The sequence below is a fragment of the Tursiops truncatus genome, chromosome 9 (genome assembly GCF_011762595.2).
Source record: "Tursiops truncatus isolate mTurTru1 chromosome 9, mTurTru1.mat.Y, whole genome shotgun sequence".
NCBI lineage: Eukaryota > Metazoa > Chordata > Mammalia > Artiodactyla > Delphinidae > Tursiops > Tursiops truncatus.
The window spans coordinates 35,511,882-35,534,443 of NC_047042.1; the positions used below are offsets into that span (position 1 = coordinate 35,511,882).

General features: G+C 32.9%; 1 protein-coding gene across 6 annotated transcripts in view; it reads left to right on the plus strand.

The window, feature by feature from the left end:
• The window catches only part of SNX13 (sorting nexin 13), a 138,038-nt gene that overhangs the window by 56,133 nt on the left and 59,343 nt on the right, over positions 1-22,562 (plus strand). For all 6 annotated transcript variants that reach the window (XR_012333925.1, XM_073809649.1, XM_019928257.3 and 3 more), the window contains 8 exons: positions 7,273-7,394; positions 7,486-7,587; positions 8,964-9,052; positions 13,395-13,478; positions 16,816-16,954; positions 17,361-17,449; positions 20,981-21,080; positions 21,953-22,146. Coding sequence is in view for 5 of the 6 variants with exons in the window: in XM_073809649.1 (XP_073665750.1) it covers positions 7,273-7,394; positions 7,486-7,587; positions 8,964-9,052; positions 13,395-13,478; positions 16,816-16,954; positions 17,361-17,449; positions 20,981-21,080; positions 21,953-22,146 (919 nt within the window). In the remaining variant the exon portion in view is untranslated. The remainder of the gene's footprint in view (positions 1-7,272; positions 7,395-7,485; positions 7,588-8,963; positions 9,053-13,394; positions 13,479-16,815; positions 16,955-17,360; positions 17,450-20,980; positions 21,081-21,952; positions 22,147-22,562) is intronic.

Consider the following 22,562-nt stretch of genomic DNA (forward strand, 5'->3'; position numbering starts at 1 on the left):
AACTAAATTCCTTTTCCTATTTCTCTGTTTTTTATATTCTTGCAAACACATAAATAAAATAAACCGTTTTTCAGGTGTAGATGACATTTTTTGTATAGGTAGCCACTGAATCTTTATTTCCTTGGGAGGTTATCTTGAAACTAATGCTTAAATATAGTGTTTTGTACATGATAAGGTAGTGAATACTCAATAAATTATTGTTAATTGAGTTTCCATTTATGACTTCCTTGGTAATTTTTCTCCACAAAATTTAATATATTTTGCTGTTGGGTCTAGGAATTTTTCATTTATCAGGTAAATTTTACTGAAAACCTTATTTATTAAAATACTTAATAGCATGAATTTAATATTTAATACTTAACATTATACTTAAGAAGATTCACACTTAGCCCCAGGTTATTTTTTTTCTTTTCCTGTAGCTTGATTAAGGCTTCCAGCTCTGTGTTCTTTATACTCAACCCCTAAAATAGAGTGTGCTTCATGTGTGTTCCTCTATCTAAGTTTTTCTTTATATTTGAAGATCCAAGTTCTTTAAAAGTTATGCATCCTTGACCTCTTTGAAGCATTGGGGCACAGGATGTAGAACTGGATGGATTTCTTAGGTGGAGTTATAGTTCACTAAATACCATTTCCTTTACTATGGTTATATAAAACTGCATGCCTAAATTTTTCTCCATTTCTACCAATTTGTTTATAACGTTTATGAGTCAGAAGGTTTTGTGTTGTTAAGGTATAGCAGAGAAAACACCAAATTGAAAGTTAGGAACCCTGTTTTTGTTTTTCTGTTTTTTTTTTTTTAAACAAAGCCTTGATCTCAATAACTATATAATCTAGAATAAGTAATTTAAGTTTTGGCTCTGTAATTACAGGGGTTTGTGGTAATTATTTCAGATCTCTTTCAGTTCTAAAAGACTGAGATTCCCTGGTATGGTTGGTACTAATCTTGATTTGTTTGTTTTCACTCATACTTCCTCTTCAAAACACTCACTCACATTCTCTATCACACCCCACATTTTGAATACCATTTGGGGAGTTATTTTTTATAGTGTGTGGGGTTGCTAATTAGATTTAATTTACTTTGGGATTAAAGTACTCCTCTAGTCTGTTGTTTTACTGATAGGAGATCTTAGAGTAGGGTGATGATAAACTTTATTTAAACCTTTTATTGTATTTCTCCACGGTCAGAAAGGATACAAGACTTAAACGTGAAAGATATTTACTAGACCAGTCTTTTCTCTGTAGTTAAAAGTCTTGTATCAGTGAAACTTTAAAAATTTTTATTTGATTATCCAAACTAGTACTATTCTGTACTGAATACTGAAAACAATAAATTTGTAGTTTTATAAGTCGACTCCTTTAAGTTTTGTGAAGTGTAAATACTCCCACCATGGTTGATTTTAAGCTGTCAGTATGAAGTCACTGAATGTGGAGTTAGGAGAGAGATGTGCACCTTTGGCTCTCCTACTCAGCATACAACAGTGCAGCCAAGGGAAGGGAGCAGACAGGTTAGCAACCATGAAGTAATGAAAGTTGTTACCTCGTGTGGTTGCTAATTTAGCTCCCATGAAAGAGTAATTCTCCATATATTTTTAAGAATTATGGTATAGAGTAATAGTAAATTTAATGTAAGTTCAGTTTCATTATTTTATACTCAATCCTTATAACTACATCCTTAAAGTAGATTTTAAAAGGGAAACAAAGGTGCTCTAGGGAGGTGGTTATGGTAACGTGAAGTATTTATACTATGAGCAAATTGAGACTGGAAGAAGGGAAAATCTTTTAATGGATTTAGGAGCAAGTTTATAATTCTCTGCTTTTAAAATATTGCTCAAATTCAATTTTAGGCTGAAGCTTTTGACGCTAACAGCGTACTCCCTCAAGGACTCTTGAAGGATGGAAACATGTAAAGGTTTATGTATTTTAAAGAGTATATCCTTTATAATAGTGAAGTCTGAGGGGGAAGTTACTGTCTGATTCCGTGACTCAAGGAAGGAATTTTTTCTTTCACAGATAGGACACCCAATTTCAGCAAAAGATGTCTGAGTCAGTGATCTAAAAATCCTCTAGTGGAATAAAACTTCTCAAAATGTCTTCAAAGATGCTTGTCAAAATCTACCCAGAAAAACTAGAAATCATTAGTATAGGAATTTTACTATACTAATGATTTTTTTAAATGTCTGAATTTTGTAATTAGAAGGTAAAAGACCTCATATAGGAGATTAATACATATTATTGTAATTTTATGCAGTTGGTTATTATATCACCTTTATTGATTAATACACATTTAAAAAGTCTTTATATATACGTGTGTGTGTATATATATATACACATACATACATATACGTACATACATACTATGCAGATACAGTGTCATTCTTTTTTTATTTAATTAGTTAATTAATTAATTTATTTATTGGCTGCACCACACGGCATGTGGGATCTTTAGCTCCCCAACCAGGGATCGAACCCATGCCCCCTGCGTTGGAAGTGCAGAGTCTTAACCACTGGGACCGCCAGGGAGGTCCCTACTATGTCGTTCTCACTGTTGTAAAATAAGGTCTTAGTAGTCATTTCTGTGAAAAAATAATACAGCATCAGGAATGTAACATTTATTATAGGATTGTTTCTGTGGGAAAATCAGTTTTTACTTTTATCGTTTTGACATAAAGGACCTTTTCCAGGGCAGTATTCTGCCCAGTGTGTGAAGATTGCCTCTATTGCCAAATGGTCACCCACTTCTTTAGTTAGGCAGGTCTACGTGATGACTCTTGCATAGGCCATGCTCATATCCCTCTTTTGTCCGTTCCTATATCCTTCTTTACCCCATTTAAATACTAGTCATTCATCAAAATATGTTTGTAGTGTGGCCTCTTTAATTAATCCTTTTTGACTTACGACATAGCACTTAACTAACTTCTGCTTATTTCTGTGTGTGGGTATCATCAAAAAAAATTGTAAGCTATTTTTAGAATGGTACCAATTCTGTACTACTGTAATAGAAATTCTCTTTAGTTAGCCAGTTATTCTCCATTCCCTTTGTAAGACATACTGACTCATGCCCTTAGCATTAAAGCTAGGCTAATAGGCTACATTCTAGTACTTCTGTCCACTTCTGTCCCTACCTTTTGACTTTTAAACTTATCAGAAGTTAGTTGTTGATTCTTGGGCACAGAAAGTCTGATATAATTGTTTTGTGGTATGAGCTGAGCATGGATGCTTTAGAGGAGGAAGACAATTGAGTGTGTTAAAAAAGGAAGTTGTATTTGTTTCTGAACCTGTGTACCCTGCTTATACTTTTTATTATAATCATATAATTTAATTTACTTCTACATAGATTAAAGAATATGAGTATGACAGGGTAGTTCCTATGAAAAAGAGGTCACTTGCTTTGGAATTTACTCAGCTAGTTGCTAAATAGATCACAGTAGGATTAGGTGTGTGAAAGACAACTATAAAATGTTGGTGAAAAGCCTTGAAAGACTCTTACTCTGCATTTGGATTTGTTCACAGATGTCGTTAGTTGTTAATGCCATTTAAAAGAAACTGGAAACCATAACTTCCTCAATGTGAGAATGGTTTATTCAAGACAAAGGCCACATTAATAACACTTAGCAAAACATTAATCAAAAGGTCTTATCTTAGTCTTACACTGAAAGATTTATATGATTTAAGTTAAAATGAAATACATTCATGATTCCTTCTTTTGATCAAATATTTCGATTTACTTACCAGTTACCACTTTTCTATGTATTGTGTTCCTGCGCGCGCGCGTTTGTGTGTGTTGGGATGGGTATGTAGTTAATCATAGGTTCTTAAAGCTGTAAGTGTCCCTAGAGAAAAACCATGGGTGGTGACGTGACTTGCTGAATTTCACAGCTAATGAAATGGTGTATCTTTTACTTGAATCAAGGACATGTATTCAGTCCAGTTCAGTCTTAGTTGATTTTGATGTGTTTTTTGTGTTACTGATGATGAGCTGTATACTGCTTAGAATAGATGGCCCCAGTGAAGCAATTTATGTAATCTCAGTCTCAGCCCACATATTTGGGACATTCATTGCCTTTTTTTGGCATTAGCATTAAGTAGCTTTGGGGTTTAGAGACGCAAAAAGAGCTTCTCAATATATGTCCTATTTCAGAACTTTAAGGAGTAAAGAAGCAGTTGCTGTATGTGGTTCATGTGGCCATTCTCCAAGCACCTATTAACAGTGCTCTGACCCTGAAAGAGAAATCAATAAATCAGTATGTATCAAGTGCCTCCAGTGTTTAACATATTATTTAGCCATTGGGGAACACAAGTAGTGAATAAAACATAGTGGAATAAAACAGACAAAATCCCTGACTTCCTGAGATTTTTATCTCAGCAGTTGAATTATTTAACTGCAGGTTGTAAGTGCTATAAAAAGTGAAAAATGTGCTGCTATGAGAATATGTAACCAGAGATCCAGACCTTGTCTGAAGGAATAAAGCAAAGGGTGAGGGTCAACGAAGAGTGCCGTGTGGAATTGACATTTTAGGTGAACTCTAAAGTATAAGTGAGAATTGTCAAAGGAATGTGGGGGAGCGAAGGTAAATTTATGGAGAGTGGACAGGGTGAGCAAACTTGGCAGAGGGAATAGTCTGTCCAAAGGTATTGAGGTAAACACAGAACAGAAAAGGAAGGACAGTGGAACAAATGATGAGGAAGTAAGCAGGGTCCCAGCTGTGTATGATCGGAGAGTCACTAAAGGGTTTTTACGGTTCTTGTTTTGTATTATCATATTTGTATTTTTAAAAAGATCAGTCTGGCTGCTGTATGGAAAATAGAATGGAGGGTAGACTAGAGTGGACGTGGGAGATCAATTAAAAGGCCAGGAATAAGATGACGGTGTTAGAGATGAAGATAAGGCCTGCCAAATGTATCAGAGAGCTACACTTGGTAGTTTGACTTTTCCTTTTGTTCTTTAATTAAGACTTCATTGCTTATTTGCATTCCTAATTAACCATCGTAATTCTTACAAGCATTCTGTCAAGATATATAAGCTTCAGGGGCCTAATATAAATTGTATATTCTCAGGGTAGGGTTGAACATATCCCTTATTCTCTTGGTCATATAGGAAGTATGCTCTCATTTTTAAATTCAAGAAGTGAAAGCCTCTAAGTAATAATAAAATGAAAGTGTAGATAATAGGATTCATTGTGTAATAATCCAGGTGTTTTTACTAGGAGTCATGTGGGGGAATATTTTAAACAAAGTGAAAAAGAGCCTTGACTGTAGACATGACTTAAGAATAAATAATATTAAGAGCTCTAATAGAAAACTACCTGTGGATCAATAGAAGGAAGTGTGGCTTTCAAATTTTAAGACAAATACTACTAGAAATTGTTAGTAGATATTTTCCTAATTATGTAAATGGGAAGTCATGTACTACTGTTGTTCTTATCTTCCTAACCTAGAACAGTTCCTTTGAGTTGAGATTTGCAATAGATTTGCATGTATTCAGGGTAAATGAGTCAAGCAGAGGGAAAATGATGACCTTGGATAGAGAATATAAAATACTGTGTTCCCTGTTTTCCCCACCCTCAATATATTTGTATATTGAAAGTAGAAATCTGTATTTAATACTTAAAATAATTTTCATGTATTTGCATTACTTGTTAACTTTCAGTCATTTTAAATGTCATTACATCCTCCATAATGAATTGAGATAGGTTTTAAAATGCCTTCTAAAATTAATAAATTTTGTTTTGTTTGAAAATTTCAGTAAATTCTGTAAATAGCACTGTACCATGAAACAGAACATATGTAATTTGAAAGATTATATATTCTGCTTTCTTCTAAATTTGTTAGAATGAACCTTTTATGGATTAAATGAGCTAATGGCCTATACCAAGTAAATTTTGTTCTTATAAAATTTTCAGGTTTGGATGATTTTGTACAGATATTCATGTAAAGAGTTTTGAAAGATGCTTACACAGATTGTGCTTTTCTTTCTAAAATAAGGGCAAAAAGAGACTCTAGAGACCTCTAGGTTTAAGTTTTTATTTTAGGTTTTATGTTGAGACTGAGTATTGTTACCAAGTTTAGTGTATGCTTATATACATGGCTCTTACATTCTGAGTAATGGTAACCTCTCCTCAGATCCCAGAGCTCAGGTTACATTTATTTTTGTTAAATTGTTTGTATTCATGGACTTATAATTTACTCTTTCTTTCCATGTATATAACAAAATCATAATTGTGCATTAGAAATTATGAGTGTTAATAATTTATGTTTTTGTTTAAAAATAGCCATCTGTTATATTCCTCAATGCCATTACCACATTTAAAAGTTTTTTCTCAAAAGACAGTAATCAAGTCAACTTAATTCACTAGCTTCTTTATTATACAGGTATGGTGAATTAGCATAATGAATTATGGTAACTTTTTTTTGCTCCCCCATTGTCTAGCATCTTCATGAGTAGCCTCTTTATCTTCTGTTTATTTGGTATGTTCCTAAAGGGGTGAATTAATTTTAGTGCTAACTTAAGGAAAACAGCATTGAATAACATGTTTGTTTAAAAATATCACTTAATCCAAGGAGATGTATAATCTGGGTTTATCTGTTGTATTTGTTATCTGTTTCACTGGTTTACTAAATTAGTGATGTTTGTTGAGGTCTGTTGCTTTAGAGATAAGAGTACTAGGTAACTTAATAAACTTAGTAATCACCTTTTTCATGGGTAAGTGTGGTATTTTACATTACTCTTTAAACCATTTCCATGTGACTATAGTTATTTCAAATAGTTAAGTTTTTAAGTGTTTTATATGCAAACAGAAACCAGTCAGGCTCATACCAAAGATATTTGGTTCAAAACTTGGACCGTATAACTAAAAGGAAGAATGTGGAGAATTCAGAAAGGGTTCAGAAGGAACCAAGAAATATCTCAACTGCTCTTTTAAAAGCAAGCAAAAACATTCTGAATTCCTAATATATTGTTATGTCTGGGATGAGAAATTGCATAATATACCTGTTGTTTTTTCTCTTATTTATTTTAAGCATTTAGATAGTACTTTTAAGCTTTGGCACATAAAATACTTCAAAGAATATTGTTCGAGGGTTTAAGTAGATTTGATAAACTGGGTCTCTTGAAACGGAATGCTAAGGTGTAATAGTGGTTAAATGAGTAAAATCTCAGTATAAATAAATTCAGTCTCTTTTGATAATCATGTCTTTCAGTAGTCATTAAATAAACTTATATTTTGATTAAAAAAGCATTTATATAATGCTTTTATGTCATGTGTTTTTTGTAAGGTCAAAAGAAATAGACTGGCAACCTTATTTTACTACACGCATTGTAGATGATTTTGGCACACACCTACGAGTATTCAGAAAGGCTCAACAGAAGATAACAGAGAAAGATGATCAAGTAAAAGGTAATATCTTTATCCCCTTTGAAAATTCGGATTGTTAAATCTGTTTTTCTTTATTATTCTGTATGTCTTGAATTGTTCCTTCTTTGTCCAGGTACAGCAGAAGATCTTGTAGATACCTTCTTTGAAGTTGAAGTTGAAATGGAGAAGGACGTTTGCCGTGACCTAGTGTGCACATCTCCCAAAGATGAAGAAGGTTTTCTTTTCAGTTTAACTTTTTTGAGAACAGTAACTGTTCACATTGGTTGGAGACAAGTTAGCAGAATCAGTGAACAAATATAAGTGTAAAATCTAAGAGTGAAATTATTCTTACAGGACAGGCAGCATAGTAAAGACACTGCTACTATTCACTTTATTGTATTTTTTAACTCTTTAAAATAGTTTCCAGATTCTTTTTTCTCTTTTAAGGTCATCTTTAAAATTTAAAGATGGCAATTAAAGAGTACCTCTTTCGTCATCTTTTAAAATACAGCAAAATGAAACATTATATAATTATAAATTTACTTTTTTTGATCTATAGTAATTTATCTTCCCCTTGAATTTATTATTTCTATTTCAAGAGTACACCTGTTACCCTGAATATTTCCTAAGGGAATGATTATAATATTTCAAATGAAATTTATAGAGTTGAATGTACTTTTCTTTTTGAGAGGTTAGACCCGATAAGCTTTAGCTGAGGATGTTGTCTTTTCCTAGTTTTACAACGACTAGGAGTCTGTGCTACTTGGCACATTTTTCTGATTAGCTGTTTATTGCATTGGCCAAAAAGTTCGTTCTGACCCAGTAATTATATTCCCGGGAAGTGTCAGCATATGAACAATTCAGAAACGCATTTCTGGTTGTGGAAATTGTTTTCTTAGATTTTAAAAAATGTGCTCAGCTTTTTTATTTCTTTGCCTTCCTTTCCGCTTTTTCCCTTTTTCCTTCTTTCCTTTTTTATATTTATTGTGCAATTCAGTTCTTAACTGCTACTTTATTAGCACTAATATGAAATAACTAAATGTAAGAAATAGATATAATAATATACAGTCCTTTTATGTAAATCAAGCCCTCCTCAATCAGTAAAATGTTGGGTTGGCCAAAATGTTCGTTCGGGTTTTTCCATAATGTTACAGAAAAACCCAAACGAACATTTTGGCCAACCCAATAGAAGCGCATACTCTTCTTGTTATTACCTGCCAAGACAATGGAAGTTCTTTCCTGAGAAAATAGTTACAAGTGTATTTTTAAATGTGCAAATAACTTGTAAGTATGCAAAGATGTGTGGTAGAAGTGTAGAATACATGGTACAACTAAAACTTTTTGGGGAAAACACTTTTGTAATTGAAGTTTCTCAACAATTCAAAATGTGGGTTAGAATTGGGCAGAATAAAAAATATGTATTCGTTTGATTAATGAATAGTTGCTATTTGGAGAATAATAAAGGGATTTTTAGTGAATACTGATTACTAAGGTAATAAGCTGGTATAATCAGGCAACTGCTTATTTCTACCTTTATTTGTGTTTTATATCAAGAGTAGGTGGAGACTTCATATTTTCTAATGTTGTTATAGCTACTTCTTTTATTTCTAGGATTCCTAAGGGATTTGTGTGAGGTCTTATTATATTTATTGCTACCTCCTGGAGATTTCCAGAACAAGATCATGCGATACTTTGTCAGGGTAAGCCTAAGCTCATACAAAATACATGGCTGTAAAGAAACTTAGAGTAGTAATTATTAAAATTTTTGTCCCAGGACCTTGTTACGCTCTTAAAAATTATCAAGGACCCCAAAGAGCTTCTGTTTATGTGGGCTTTATCTATCAATATTTATTGTATTGTAAATTAAAACTAAGAAATTTTGGAACACAAATACACAGCCCACATTCCATTAATGGTATCATCACACCATCATGTTCCTTTTTGAAAATATCACTGTATGCTTGTCTCCCCCTACACCCCAGAGGTTCCTGGACAACACCTTGAAAACTGCCTGAGTTAGAGTTAGATACTTGGATTTTGGGTTATAACAAAGATAGGTTTTAAATTTTCTTTAATATAGCTTCACCTATAAATTTACTTAAATTAGACTGACTAAAGTAACACTTCTGGATAGAAACTTTCAAAAAAACCTGGGTAGCTAAGATTCTGCTTCTTGTCATTGGAAAATAAGTTAAGTCAGATGAGAACAGTAGTCTTGGACTCATTTATTTCCTGGGTATAAACCTTTGGAGTAAAATTCTTTGTACACATGTAAAGGAATAACATTTTGGCTTTGGCTACTGGTTGTGATTGAGAAATGCTAGCTAATGCTAACATTAGCCCTTACCCTGGCTGAATATGGGTAAAATTGAAGTTTCTAATTTTTCTAAAAATGAAAGCTTATGATCTCTTTAGTCTACCATTCTGCAGAACAGATACACCAATTCCTAAGGTGTCTGTTGTTATTTAATGCTTGTTTGTTATTATTTAAGCAGTATCAATTTCCTAATAGCTCTCTAACTTGAGTTCAGTGCACTTCTCAGGTAGGGTAATGGTACTGTGAAGTGAGAAGAAAATGCTTGATTTTGATGGGAAGAGTCTGCTAGATTATATATAGTGAAGACCAATCATTTGGGCTAGTCATTATCAAGGGAGGTGAATATCTGGCATTTCTATCACTAGATTCACACTTACCACTGAAGGAAGATACTGCTAATCAGTCATCATACTCATTCATGCTGATTATTTGGCAGCAGAGTCTTTGCCTGGTACTCCAGATAGCCACTGCTAGGCAGTATCTCAGCAGCATTTCACATGGCTGGCCATGTCTTCCTTCTTGAAACTCTGTCTTTTCTTGGGTTCCACGTCATTACTGTCTTCTCTTTTTCTCCTCCTTCGGTCTCTTTTTTAGTCACCTCTATATGCTTTAATTCCTCTTCTTAACTTTTAAATATCCAAGTTGTTCAGTTCTTAGCCCTCTTCTTGCTCATCCATTCCTGTGGCTTTAAACACCAGCCAAATGCTAATAAAAATTTATGTCTATAGGCCAGATTCCCTTCTGAGCTCTAGGCCCCTCTGACCAGCTGCCCACTAAAATCACTATTTGATTGATTCACAGCCCTTTTAAACTTTAAATGCCCAAGATGGAAATCTTATTCTTGCCTCCAGATCCTGTCTACCTTTTATAAGTCTTTTCTTCATCCCAGTAATAACTATCCAGGAAATGTTTTAAATCTCAAGTCCTTTTAAAAGGCTTACAATAAGACTGTGCATGATGTGGCTTTGTTTACCTCTCTGGCCTTCATGCCATGCCGTCACTATGTTCCAGCTACATTGGCTTCTCCAGAAGTGCCATTTCTCCCCACCATAGGACTGTCTTGTACTCTTTTTCATCTGCTTAGAATGATTCTCCTTCTTCTCTTGGCTAAGTTGTATTTGTCCCACATATCTCACTTCTCAGAAAGGCCTCCAATCTAAAAGCCCCCTCATAATTCCCTATTAGTGTAGGTAAGTACTGTTTTCCTTCATAACATTTACCATATTTTAAAATGACAATTTGGTTGTTGCATTTACTTGCTTGATGCCTCTTTCCCCCAGTAGAATCCTAAGTCCTATAAAGACGGGGACCATATTTTGTATTTATCATGATTATGTACTTAGTGGTTATCACAGTACCTGCCACATAGCACATACCCAATCAGAGAATTGGGTTTAATGCAAAAGGAAACCTATTTGTCCTTCTTGCTGGCTGTGGTGGACACGCTATTGCTGCTCCTTAAAGATTAAATTGACTTTTAGGAGACAGGAATGAAGATGAGTCTTGTTACATGGGGTTATAGTTTAAAATAAGTAGGACTGTTTAAAGAGCAAATATGTTTTGCCATAGATTGTTCTTTTAGACCAATATTTTATTTATTTTTGCTTGAGTCTAATTGAGTTGAGTATAATTGTTGGAGCACTGCAATCAGTTTGTTTTTCTTTTAACTTGATAGTTCTTTATCAGTTTTCTTTTGTTGATAATTAAATCTAGGTTTTCCCAAAAGACATTTTGTTCAGATTAAATAACAGTTTAGAGAGTTCTTAGTTCTTTCCTTTATATGATGGATCCTTTGTATGGATTGTACAGATCACAGTATTTGACTGAGATAATTGCTGTTTAATTGCTACTCCTTTCTTCCATTACCGTGTTTTATTGGTTTAGAGATTCATGGCCTCAATGACTCTATCTTTTGAGCCTTCATATTTGGCAGCTGGTGCTTGTCTTAAAGTATATGAAAATTATCTGGAAATTGCTACATATTTTGGAATATTTAGGGCTCTCACTAGAACCTGTAGAGGAATTGTTGAGTCATATGATTACATCTTGACTAACCAAACCCTTTCATGAGGCAGATTAGGAGATCAGCGTAGTTTTCTGAGATATATTGACTGTTTGCATTAACTAATAAGAAGCACTAGATTTATTCAGAAATTTTGTCCACATGTTTTTTTCTCTCACTTTGAAAAGAAACTTTCAAAAAATACTTGTTTGTGAATTTTCTCCTTACAAAGTACATTTTAAAATGTGAGCTTCTGTGGTCAGATACATAATTTGAAGGAAGGGATTCTATAAATAAATATAATTTTTAAGAAGTTAGAGTTAAAGCTAACCTTGAAAGAATAAGCAATTTCTTCTACTTTGAGACTGTATGGTGTCTCAAAAGAGATTTCAGAAAGTTACTGGAGCCTCCATTAGTGCCTTTTGGAAATACGAATTCATCGTGGGGGAAACGTTGTCAAAAGACTTGTACAACTTACAAAAGTAGAATTTGAATAACGTATTTCTTTAAAGGAAAATAAAGTGAAGGCTACCTTCTATGAACTTACACCAGAAAATGGCACAGATAAATTAGAGATCTGGAAAGGAATAAGTAAATAAATTGGTCCTTTACTTAGAAAAGTGAAACATCCTGTTAAACTTGTAGCTATTTAGCCTCTCCAGTATTCATAAGAAATGATATTTCATAAATTTAGATTTCACAGGCATAAAGGACTGAAGAGTAATAACAGGTAAAAATATTGTCTTAGTAGAATCAGCATTAAATTCTTAGTTTCTTCATTTCCATCATTTAATATTTGTCAAATTCCAGCCATGTTTAAGACAGTGACCTTGAGAAGAAGAGGCTAAATATTTTTGAAGATAGATAAATCAATAGATTAACTAATCTCACTCATATACAAAAAGTTCCTGAAGAGCTGTAGTGTATGAGAGAAGTAGAAGACACAAAATTACATAGAGAGTGGTATGTGATAAATGGCTTAAATACAGGGCATTAGTGTATTTTAAACATATAAGTGAAAAAGTGTTCAGCTGGAATGATCAGGGTTTATTTAATTGGAAAATTAATTCTGGATTCAGTCCTTGAAGGAGAGGCAGAATCTTAATAGGTAGGAGCATAAACAGCTGCAAAGAATGGGAAGGTATATTCTAAAGAATGTTGAGTAATTGTTTTAACCTATGTTATTTTATTTTTATTATCTTCTATTAGGTAAATTTCAAACTCAGACAGGTATAGAGAATAATACAATAGACATTTATGTACCAACAACCCAGATTTAACCACTGTTAATATTTTGCTGTAGTTGCTCTGTCCCTCCCTTGAAGGCAATCACTATTCTAAGATTGGTATCTTTTCCTTTTCTTGTTTGTTTTTATACTTTTAATGTAGATGTAGGAATCCATAAACACTTTTAGTGCCATGTTTTGCCTTTTAAAAATGAGTATAAATGCTAACACATTAGAAGTATCCTTTTGCCTTTTTTCACTCAACTCTACTTATCATTGTGGCCATGTATCCAAGTTGATATAGGTGGCTTCATCTCATTTAAATGAGGTGTACTAGCTCACCTTTTTGTAAAATCATGTCATTTATCAAGTTTTAGTTTTATATGTACCTTACCTTTCTTAAGTAACAGCATTGTGTTAGGAAATTTACTTTGTGCTATTGATTTGAGAAGTATATTAGATTAAGTTTGTTTTTGTGTTTTAAAATTTTTGTCCAGGAAATCCTTGCACGAGGAATTCTTCTTCCATTAATAAATCAACTCAGTGATCCTGATTATATTAATCAATATATCATATGGATGGTATGTACTTTGTAAAATTACAACTCTTGTTTTTAAAACAGTTTTTTAAAATGTACAAATATGATTTGGAGGTCAGGATGATTAAGCAATAGTTTATTCAAGAAATTAAGTAAAAATACATCTAAAGATAATCTTTATATTTTCAGTATTTCTATTTGCTTATGTGTTGAATGTACCAGCCAAATTCTCTGTAAGAAAGTTCGTTGATAAGGTAATCTTCCTTACAATTTTGGTGCTGTTTCTACTTATTTAAATTTAAAAAAGGATATTTTATTGTCTGTGTGTATATAGATGATGAGTATTTTAAAAAACTATTTGATTTTAAATACAGCTGTGTTCTGAACTACTTAAATAGTATGTACTTTACATTTTATTCTAAATTTGTTTCTGTAAGTTGCTTAGTATGTCTATAAGATAACTCAGTTTTCTTATTCGTCAGATATATCAAAGGGTTAGTGGTTATTAAGTTTACTAGCTCTGATTTTTTTTTTCTGGTTATATGTGCTTTCAATAAATTCATGGCTGAGGAAGAGTGTAAATGGGCTATTACTGGGAATACGTTGATAGGTACTTCTAGGTCTTTGATTCATTTTTTTTGAATCTGAAATTTCTTCCCCACAGTGTCTTCTGTTAACTCAGTCTAGCTTTCCTAGGAAGGAACTACTTGATTGTTCTTTGTTTAACCATATCCATTATCAGACTTGCCATTTTTTATTGTTGTTCCTGTTGCAGTATTTGTCTCTCCCATCAGATGGTGGGTTACCTGCAGGCAGAAATTATCTTACTATCTTTGTGTTCCTAGAGCCTTTCATGGAGGTCACAGAACTTGATTTTTTGTTTCCTTTGTCAGCTTCTTCAGAGTACTGCTAGGCTCTAAGAGCTTTAAAAATATGCATATCCGCTTAATTAAAATTTTAAACAATACATGTCCTTTGCTTAGGAATTCTACTCCTGAAATTTATTCTAAAGTGCTAATAAGCAAGTTTGCAACAATCCGATTTAAGGTCATTAATGACAGTGTTGCTAGTAATACTAAAAAATTGAAAGCAATTTAATTGTCCCACATAGAGGGATAATTTAGGCATATTGATACAATAAAATACTATGCCGCCATTATTATCGTAGTGTATCTTTATGAATATGAAAAGATATGTATATTTTTATGTGAAAAGCATAATTTAAAATGATGTATGTATAGATATCTAATCTTTTAAAAAATAAATATATAAGTAATTATATATTTATGAATGACTGTGATTCTGATAAGATGTATACTGACTGAAATATTAATAGAGAGGTAGGATCCTGAAAGTTTTAATTTTTCTCTTTTGTTTATATATTTCACTTTACTCACAAGGAGTATTGGTTATGTAACAAAATGATTTTTTAAGAAGTAGGAAACACAGGTCAAATTTAAAAACATTTAAGTAATAAAGCAAGAGTAAATGACATTAAAAAAAATTTTTTTGTAACACAAAAATGGATATTGTATACTTACCTTAAATAATCAGGGTACAGTACTGTATAACCTTACCTATAGTACAGAAAAGGATGCATGCTTACCAGAATGTTATAGTTATCTCTCACTCATGAGGTTAGGAATTATTTTTATTCCTATTTATATTTTTCTTCAGTTTTCAATTTTTCTTTTGCTAAGCTTATATTAAGTATATAATTAGTTATATGGGAAAAATGTTTTGGGGGGATTTAACACATACTCAAAAAAGAATTCAGACCATCAAATTTTTACTTGTTCTCCCCACAGTTGGGCTGGTACTATTATTGTGTATGATGGGTGGGTCTTTTTGTTATCTAATGAACAGGAATTGATCACTATTGTACTTAGCTATAAAATATCAGAAAATATGTTTAAAAGAGAAGAATATATCAATAAAGGATCTTTAGCCTACTTTGTTGTCTGGTTTGCACACTTTTGGCATTATTTGTGTGGAAAACCCTTTACATGTGTAGGTATTATAAAGATTAAAATTGGCTCAGTTCTTACTCTTTCACCCAGTTAAATTTCATATTAATGATATCTAATTGTATAGTTTATTTCTATTTGAAAGGAAAAGTTTAGAGCAGTGTAGTAGTAACATACATCTTATCTATGTAAAGTGTTCGTGTTACCCAACAATAGTTTAAAATTTTTAAGTCATTTCTAAAAACAGTGTGGACGGATTTGCATTATTCATCTCGAAATATATATTTTATTTCTTTTTAAGACAAACTAGTTAATGTTAAGTCCTATCTCTGACTGTGGAATAGAGTACCTAATTGGTTCATATTGTTACCACCCCCCCCAGAGCAGATAAGTGAACAGCTACTTAACTTGTTTCTTAATGTATTCTTAGAAAAATCAGGTCTTTAAAAACCTACTTCTTGTTGTATTATTGAAGTAAAATTTATACCAAGTGAGAGAAACTGCCAAGTAGTCCTACAAAGTTGTGTTATAATTTCGTACTTCCACTCGCACTGTTTGAGAGTTTGGTCTCTCCACATTCTGATAGACATTTGGCATTGTCATTTTCTTATGGTTAACTTGCACATCCTTGATGACTAATGATTTTGAGCATTTTTTCATGTGCTCATTGGCCTTTTTTTTTTTTTTCCTGTACCTCCAGACTTACACAAATCCCCGGTGCTTTGACTCCTTGTTTAGAATGGACAGTATCCCAAGTTGGCTACCTTTTCATAGCTCCCCTTACTGTTTCACTTAGCTTAAATTTTGTTGGTGGTCATACATTCCTTCACAACATCCTCAACTACCTTCCTGTCTCTCTCACTTTATTATTTGCTTGGTGAAACCACACTCTGGTTAAATCCAACTTAACCTTCTACTCCATTCCTATTCTTAAATAGCAAGTGGCTGGAGAAAAAAGATGAAATAACAGTTATTTATGTCATTACGGTGATTCTGTTAAATTTATGTCAGAGAATGCCACTCTTCTGTTTAAAACTCTCCAGTAACTATTCCATTCAGAGTGAAAGCCAAAATATTTACTAAACCCTACCATATTTGCCCTCCATTACCACTGATCTCCATTACTCTTCTACACTTCTTTAGTTTAGCTCTAGCCATCATGGCTTCCTTGCTATTATCAGACATTCTGAGCATGCTCTTTACTTTGTAGTGTGCTATATATCTTACTTACTTTGTTAATAGTCTGTGACCCACAGGAATTTAAGTACCAAGAGTACAGAGATTTTCATTTTGCTTTGTTATAAACAGTGGGGATATAGAGGAAAGTTGTGCCTGGCCCATGGTAGGCACTCAAGATTCTGTTTTCACCTAAGCGAGTCTCCCTCCCATCTGTATTTTAAACTTTATTTTCAGATCCGTGATTCTAACTGCAACTATGAGGCCTTTATGAACATTATTAAATTGAGTGACAATATTGGAGAGCTAGAAGCAGTCCGAGATAAAGCAGCAGAAGAATTACAATATCTTCGATCTCTAGATACAGCTGGTGATGGTAAGTATTGATAATTTATTTAAGCATAAGAATGTTTTACTTCTTTAATGATTACTGTGTCTTCAAACAAAACTTTAATTTACCTAAATGTCATTTGATGCTATTAGTTGTTTTCACCTTAAGTAAATCTGACTTTTATTATGCTAATATGTGCTGAGACTAAAGCACGATAATTTTCTGAATATGAGACTCTTATTATTGCAGTTATCTCTGAAGTAAAGATAATTGGCATGGTTTAATTTTAATTAAATAATTTCACTGTAAAGTTTCCAGTTTTTTCTTTTATTAAATAAAATAATTGCTCTATTCATTGGTTATTATGTTAAATTATAGTAAATGTATGTTTAAAGTATTTCACAAGTAACACTGCCACTTTCTACCTCATAATCAATTTGTTTGTTTTTAGATATCAACACCATCAAAAATCAAATAAATAGCTTATTATTTGTAAAGAAAGTATGTGACTCAAGAATACAACGGTTGCAGTCAGGCAAGGTAAGTAAAGTACTTTTGAGTTAATATTTAGTTATAAATACTTTATATTCATTAAAACGTCTAGCAAATGACAAAAGGTAGAATATTAACCAGTGTAGCACTCTACAAAAGAACTAAGAATTTAGAAAAAAGTTTATCTTACACAATGTAGTGTAAGTATTTGTTAAAACAAGCTAAAGAGATTAAAATGCTGCATGAAAAATACTGAAGTAATTAAAGATTTTATTTCTTGATTTATATATTTATCTACTCATGTATTATTTATTCAAAATTCAACATTTATTATATTTTGTACACTGGGCACCTTTTTTTAGATGGACCTAACAGAAATCTCTCTCATGGAGCTTACATTTCCATAACATCTTACAGAAAAACCCGGACGAAGTTTTTGGCCAACCCAGTAGTTGTAGAATCAGAAAATTAACCAATATATAAATTGATGTATTATGTAAAAAATGTAAAAAATAAGTAAATGTGAAAAAAATCAGTAAAGCAAAGTATGGTGATAGAGAATGTCTGGGAGTGTTTTAGATATATGCTGAGAGATTTGGTGACATTTGAGCAGAGAGAGATGTGAATAAGGAGAGGGTCCTGTGAATTTTTTTTTTTTTTTTTAAAGGAATCTTGCAGGCAAAGGTGAGAGCATGCAAAGGCCCTGGAATAGGAAAGTGCCTGGTGAGTTAGAGGAGGTCATTTTGTCTGGTATGGAATGCATGAAAAGGATTGTAGTAGTAGGAATGAAATTAGAGAGGAACCTTGGGGTTTACTGCCATAGTAAGATTTTAAAAAATTCTAATTGTGATAGGAATCCATTGGAGATTTGCCCTGGCAAGTGACATGATGTGACTTATGAGTTAAAATGATTACTTGGACTCTTTGTGATGAATAGATTGTGGTGGAGTGGTGGGAACGAGAATGGAAACAGATCACTTACAAGACTGTTGGCATTAGTTCAGTAAGAGATGTCTGTGGAGGTTCATGTGAGAAGTAATTAGAGACTAGATATAGTGCTAACAGGATTTGCTAATGGTTTAAATACAGGGTGAGAGAGGAAAAAAGGACTCAAGGATGATTCCAGAGTATTTTGGCCTGAGCAACTGTATGAATAGTGTTGTTGTTTACTAAAATGGATACAGCTGAGGGAGGAGGAAGTCTGGAAGAGAGAATCAAGTTTTGAATGTTTTAGTTTGAGATCCCGGTTTGACATTCAAGTACACATGCTAATTCGTAAACTCGAGTTCAAGGGAATGTTTAGTGATGGAACAAACTTTGAGAATCCTCAGGATTATCAGATGTTTATTTGAAGTTAAGAGACTGGATGAGGTTACCTAAAAGAATGAGTTTAAGTAAGAAGATATCAAGGACTTAGTCCTGAGGCCCTGCAGTTACTTAGTGTTTAAGACAAAGTGAAAGATCTAGCCAAAGAAACAGAGTGACTGGTGAGATTGAAGGAAAACCTGGGAGTGTGATATCCTAGAAGCCAAGTGTAGAAAATGTTTAAAGAAGTGAGAGATCAGGTATATCAAAGGCGACTAATAAGTTGAGTAAGATGAAGATTTAGAATTGACTATTGGGTTTGCCAGCAGGGGGATTATTGATGATCTGATGATAGCATTTTGGTGGAATAGTGGAGAGAAACCCTGACTGGAGTCAGTCCAGGAGAAAATGGGAAGAGGTGAATTAGAAACTGTGATTACAGGTAGCTGTTTGGAAGACTTTCATTGTAAAGGAGAAGCAGAGATTTGGGGCTTTAAAACGTAACAAAAACATTTTTTACTACATTTAGTTTTTAATGTAGTCACCTTTTTCACGCTGGTTTTCTATTGGAAATTTATTTGTGACTCTCTGGTCTTGTAATTTGCAGTGTACTTAAATTCCTTAAGGAATGGAAGACTTATTTTTAAAAATCTTGAGTTTAGTTTGCTAGTTTAATTATAACTTACATTACTTGAGGCCCACATTTGTCATTTATATGTGTGTGCGGGTGTATGTCTGTCTGTCTTTGTTTCAGTTAACTATATTTTAAAGTGAGTTTATACGTGCATGTAAATTCAGAATAGAAGAATAATATGGTTTCACTTGTTCTTACTGTTTCTTTATCTAGTTACCTTACCTAGATCTTAAGAGTTAATGATCCATACGCATCATTATTTAAAGTCTGTTTGCCTAAACACCTTCCGATATTGAATCCTTTTGAAATTTTGAAACCTTGTTTGGAAGCTTGTCAATTCTATTTCGAATATCAACCTTTACCTTTTTTAATAGCTCAAGTCATACAGTGTTGTCCTTTGGAAGAAAACTCACACTCTTCGCAGAGATGTAGTTTTTTAACCATGCTACTTATCTTAAAGTCTTAGGAGGTGCTTTATTCTTTTTATCAGAAATAAAGTGATAGTGAATACTCTTTTCCATTCCCTATCTATAGAGGTGCTGCTGGACAGGAAAAAGAGGTGATAAAATCTGAGGAAGGAAGACTTAGGAGAAATCATGCGCTGGGACTAGATTGCTTTACCCCAGACATTTTAAGTTGGTAATCTGTTATTATTAAGTACTTATATGAAGGAGAGATACTAATTACAGAGAAAGCTTTTTTCTCCTTTTTTCAAAACATCTTCCTTTTCCTATGCCTAATTTAATATCTGCTCCTGAATAAGGCAGCCTATCTAACTTTCAGAAAACCTGTCTATCTTTTTTTAAAAATAGAGGATTGTGAGAGATGGATTTGGGAACGCAGAGAAGCTGGTGAAAATCATTCCTGGAAACACTATGGCTCTTTGTGGAAGGGGCAGCAGGTTTTGAGGACACTGACTCATTCTAACCAGCTTTGTCACCCCAGGCAACATTTCCGATCCTCAACTTTCTTATCTGTTGAGTGGGATTGGTAGTATTTATCCAACAGGATTGCTGTGGAGATTAATGAAGTAATGTGTATAATGCACCTAGCACAATGCTGGACATGTAGATTCTCTAAATTTGAACCTGTTAACAAATTTTTTTTTCACCCTATGTAGCTCTCTTGCTTTGAAGTATATGTAATTTACTGTTTAGGTAGACTGAAAAGAAATACACTTTCTATAAAGATTATAGAATTTTTACTCTGTTAGGAGCAGATTAACTCGGGAATATTTTCTGTTTTCCCAGTAGATAGACTTCAATCTGTACTTGAAAATATTGGGATTTGTTTATTCTTGAACATATTAAGGTGATCCAAATATCCCCTTTAGCTCCTAAAATGTTCATTTTTGTTTGGAATATACAGAGTTAGAGAATCCATGAAAATACATTTAGATTTATTTTTTTATTAGAAGAAATGAGTGCTTATCATACTTTTAATGTATATTTACTAAGCAGCTCTTAAAATAACTCTAGGAAATTCAGTGAGCTGATACTTTTTATTGGGCACCCACATGTACAAGAAGAGAAACCTTTATTTTTATTCTATTTTAACTTAAATTTTTACATCTATGTAAAGATCTTTAACCTAGTGAGTGAATAGATGAAATATTAATTTACATTAACTTTTATTTGTAGGAAATAAATACTGTGAAACTGGCAGCAAACTTTGGGAAACTTTGCACAGTCCCCCTGGACAGCATTCTTGTAGACAATGTTGCACTACAATTTTTTATGGGTAGGTAAATCCATTTTATAAAAATAATATAACCTTGAAATTTTTAATAATTGTAAATATTGTTAAATTTGAAATACCTGGTATTAGGTGTGGCATATATATCTCTCTTCCACCCCTCATTCTCTGAAATACTCCCTTTTCTTTGGAAACCAGAGATTTATTTTGTTGTCGAGCAAATAAATGCTTATTTTAACTCCAATGTGCATTTGCTAATCTGCTTTTAAATAAAACCCAGGAGATTCTACTATGAATTTAAATTTAAGTTATTTGAGAAAGAATACTTTATCAGGAATACTTGGTGTGTATAACCTGTGTATATCATTTTGGTGCATGAATGGGAGAGGGCTTTGTTTTTATGCCATTTTAATATATAAATATTTATTAATTTTATTAATATTACATCAAAATTGCTTTTATCTGGGGGACATTTCCAGCAAAACTCCCTGATTCTTCATTTCACGATCAAAAACAAATGCATGGCTTATTGAAGAGCCCAAACGTTATCTTTAATATTTATGATAATAGTAATATTGTGATTAATAATCTTTGTTGAGAATGGAAGCTGAATGTTGGTGAAGTAGTTTATTTCTGATGAAGGCTTCTCTGGCAGTTTTATCCCCTAGAGATATTTTAGTGAAAAATCAGATTTTTTTAAAAAAATACGTGTTTCCATTTGTTTTTTCTGCATAACTGGTCTTCTCAGCCTAACCAGTTTATGATATATATTTTTTTTAACCTCAAGCATTTTCTAAACATGTTCAAAATGTGGAGTTTTAAGTATTTGAAACTTTAATCCTTCTTAACTTGTCATACATCTGTATGCACCCAAAAATGTGTAACTTTAATATCTATGTTGTTATGGATTTTGGTAGATTACATGCAGCAAACCGGAGGTCAGGCACATCTCTTCTTCTGGATGACAGTGGAAGGATACCGGGTTACAGCCCAACAACAGCTAGAAGTTTTATCAAGTCGTCAGAAAGATGGAAGACATCAAACCAACCAAACCAAAGGTCTTTTAAGAGCAGCTGCTGTTGGAATTTATGAACAGTATTTATCAGAAAAGGTGAGAATATATTTTGATTACTGTTTTCTTATCTTCTCTGGCAGTATCATTAATAATGATTTTTGTAGTACTTGTAAATATCCATTATTCATGCTGCTATGCACAGCTGCCTTACATTGCCTTATTTAATCCTGGTAATAGTATTATTGTGTATTATCCTCATTTTATAGGTGAAGAAACTGATTGAGTTAGAAAATTGAATTAACTTGTCCAGGGTCATGCAGATACAAAGTGACAGTTAAAATTCAAGGTCACACACACTGTAGATAATAGGTAGAAAGTAAAAGGATGGAAAAAGGTAAACCGTGCAAACAGTAACTAAAATAGAGCTGGAGTGGCTACACCAATATTAGTGATAGATTTTAAGACAAAAAATTGTTACTAGAGAAACGAGGAACATTTTATAATTGTAAAAG